This window comes from Ylistrum balloti, unplaced genomic scaffold (assembly GCF_031769215.1).
Source record: "Ylistrum balloti isolate Yb309-2 unplaced genomic scaffold, AGI_CSIRO_Ybal_v1 Utg370028, whole genome shotgun sequence".
Classification (NCBI taxonomy): domain Eukaryota; kingdom Metazoa; phylum Mollusca; class Bivalvia; order Pectinida; family Pectinidae; genus Ylistrum; species Ylistrum balloti.
This window is the reverse complement of record NW_026782092.1, coordinates 983617-986252: the sequence shown is the minus strand read 5'-3', so window position 1 is coordinate 986252 and position 2636 is coordinate 983617. Positions and strand designations below refer to the sequence as shown.

Below are 2636 nucleotides of genomic sequence, written 5' to 3'. Positions count from 1 at the left end.
TCTTTTAGTCGGCTATGATGAACATCACTTTAATGGAAGTCCGTAACTAATATCGACTTTTAACAAAAAAGTTTTTCGGATCTAAAGTAACGAGATTGAATTAGTTAAGTCACGAAGTGAAAGACTTCCACTGAAAATAGATGAAGGAATTCAGCGTATTTCGAAAATGTGGAAAAATATTCTTCTAAATCATATTATTGGTTTTTTGGCTTCTGTTTCGTAGGTGAATAATTCCACTTTTACATAACATTGACCTTGAAAGTAGATTAGGGAGACTGATTTTTAGTTGTATTCCTATGATGAATTGTGTACCAGTTTGGGACTGGAGAAGTACACGAAAGCAGTGAACGCACCTGTCATTTTAGTAAGCGGCACACTTTATTGATTTTAATGTGTTGGTGTTATTTTCGTTTTTCATTTGTATGTTGGTGAGCCACGGAATAATCATACACTTCCTAAACTATGAACTACTGTTTACTGTCTGGAGGTACTTGTATCTCTACAGCTGTCTTTCCTGCCACTAGAATGCTTTCTTTATCGTCGTCGTCATCGTCGTCGCTGTCGTTGAAGACGAACACAGGCTTGATATGTTTTGGAATGTAAGACTTCCGTAGATAAGAAGGTTTCCTTGTTTGACCGCAACTGTAAATACACCCATCGTGAAAAATTATCACGTGAGATTATTAATGATGTTTATAGATATACTATCTACGAACTTCTGAAACAGGAAATTATAAAAGGCTGACATACAGTTAAGGTAAAAATACTATGTGTCAAATTGGAGTCGTTCTGATCAAAATCAGTTATACAAAGATAATTAAAAACAAACATTAAAATCAAAATAAACTTCCACAGTTTGTGATCTCACTTTCCTCTTGTTAATTAATTTTGCATTATTGAATTATCCAACAGCTAATACATCGTATGCTTACCCTTTCGACCGATTATGCTGTTCAGCCAGTTCCGTTTGTGCCTGTTTTACCGTTGTGCTAGGTTTGAGGACATGGCGGATCCGTGCGTGATTTCCAGAATTTAGCGCATCGTCCTCGGTCTTGTCTGACAGCTTAGGATATCCCTTCTCTTTGCAATGCCTCAAGAAAACTGGGTTTAGACTAAGATCCGTCAATATATTCGAAAGCTCTGTCTCCTCGGCGTATGAGTATTCTGTTGGAATTTCCCAGTCAGCAAGACTTCTGATGTACTGCTTTTCCTTGTCAGTATAAGCGTCAATAACGCGGTGTCCCGGTCTAAGCGATTTTGCTGGAGAATCCTCTCTTATTATGCCCAGTTTTAGGGCCATATCTATATCCAGCTGACTTGAAGTTTTTGGTGGAATATAAAATGTTGACACTCCTGTCACCTGTTTCATTTCTTCTGGGTTAAGAAGATAACAAAGAGCAACATTCCGAACCTTTGATGAGGCGATAGGATAATGAGCTGGAATATAATGAATTATTTCATAATCCTTCCCGTATATTTCTTGAAGTTTTTCTATCAAAATGTTGAAATGGTCATTATGATATCCTTTTCGACGAAATCCAATGTCTCCTACGCATCCTACCTGCCAGATTACAACATGGAAGTCAGTATTAATGGGTCGATTACGTATGAGGAAGTCTGTAGCTTCTAGTGTCTGAAGTCCTGGAATAGAAGGATCAACAGCCAGGTCAGCGAACAGACAAGTTTCTGTAGAAACAGCAGCTAGCATCTTCGTTGGGATCCCTTCCTTTTTGGCGATGTGAAGAGCTCTTTGTGATGGAAGGACAAATACACCACCATGTCCATAGAAGACCATACAGACATGGCGACCTTTTCTAGCCTGGTGTAGACCAAATTCTGCCATTTGCACGTATGTCACGATCCTTTTCTTATCATCATCATATAACACATACAAATCAAGAGCGTCTGGGCGCAGCCTCTTTATGAATCTTTCGGTTACCGGATCTGCCACGCAGAAGAACACGTCATTGGCCGATTTTAACTCGGATAATGATTCCAGAGTGAAATGGCTCACACTCTTTATACCTGATCCAATGATAGTCAGTGAACCGATTTTACTGGACGATGTTCTGTCCTGTGAACTTACTTCTCGCGCTAAAGTTACCCAGCGTTCAGCGTCCGCTTCTTCGCCCGATACATGTCCGATTTTCCTGTCAATTCCTTCTGACGCCGCCATTTGCTATGTCCGTTTTTACCTAAAATCATAACATATGAGTTCATACCTGATTTCAGGTCAGATCTAATTTCTTAAATTCTGCAATTCAATTAGTGTACACTAACTTGGCTGTAAAATTGTATTAATTCATGAATTCATCGCCAACTGTGAAGTAGACGTATTATTGAAGTCTGCTTAAGCAGTTACATATATATAAGCCGCAATATACTACACAGCAAGAAGGAGTTTCTTTCTGTTTATTTAAATATCTTTCTCAATAAAGTGGAAGTCTAGCATGTAAGAGATTCCGGGTTTGATCTCTAGTGGAGCCATTGAAATGCAGAGTCCCTTGTAGAGACTTGAGAATAGCCATTCCCTACAAGCATCGATGTGACCCCTTGGAACTCGTTCTTTCCTGAATGGGGAGTAAATGTATATAGCCCTTGTAAATACTAGTCGCAATATACCACTTGGCTAGAGA

At 39.0% G+C, this 2636-nt stretch overlaps 1 protein-coding gene across 1 annotated transcript; it reads right to left on the bottom strand.

The window, feature by feature from the left end:
• Positions 1-467: 467 nt before the first annotated feature.
• Positions 468-2176, bottom strand: LOC132548816 (uncharacterized). The gene is made up of 2 exons (XM_060212708.1): positions 933-2176; positions 468-642 (listed from the first exon to the last, which is right to left on the bottom strand). The coding sequence occupies exons 1-2, from the start codon at positions 2174-2176 to the stop codon at positions 468-470; spliced, it is 1419 nt and encodes a 472-aa protein (XP_060068691.1).
• Positions 2177-2636: the final 460 nt, after the last annotated feature.

Excerpts from the sequence above, each read along its gene's own strand:
- LOC132548816 (XM_060212708.1), bottom strand. The coding sequence starts at position 2,176 with ATGGCGGCGTCAGAAGGAATTGACAGGAAAATCGGACATGTATCGGGC. Across the intron at positions 643-932 it reads CAGCATAATCGGTCGAAAGG|TTGCGGTCAAACAAGGAAAC; the intron begins GTAAGCATACGA and ends GTGTATTTACAG.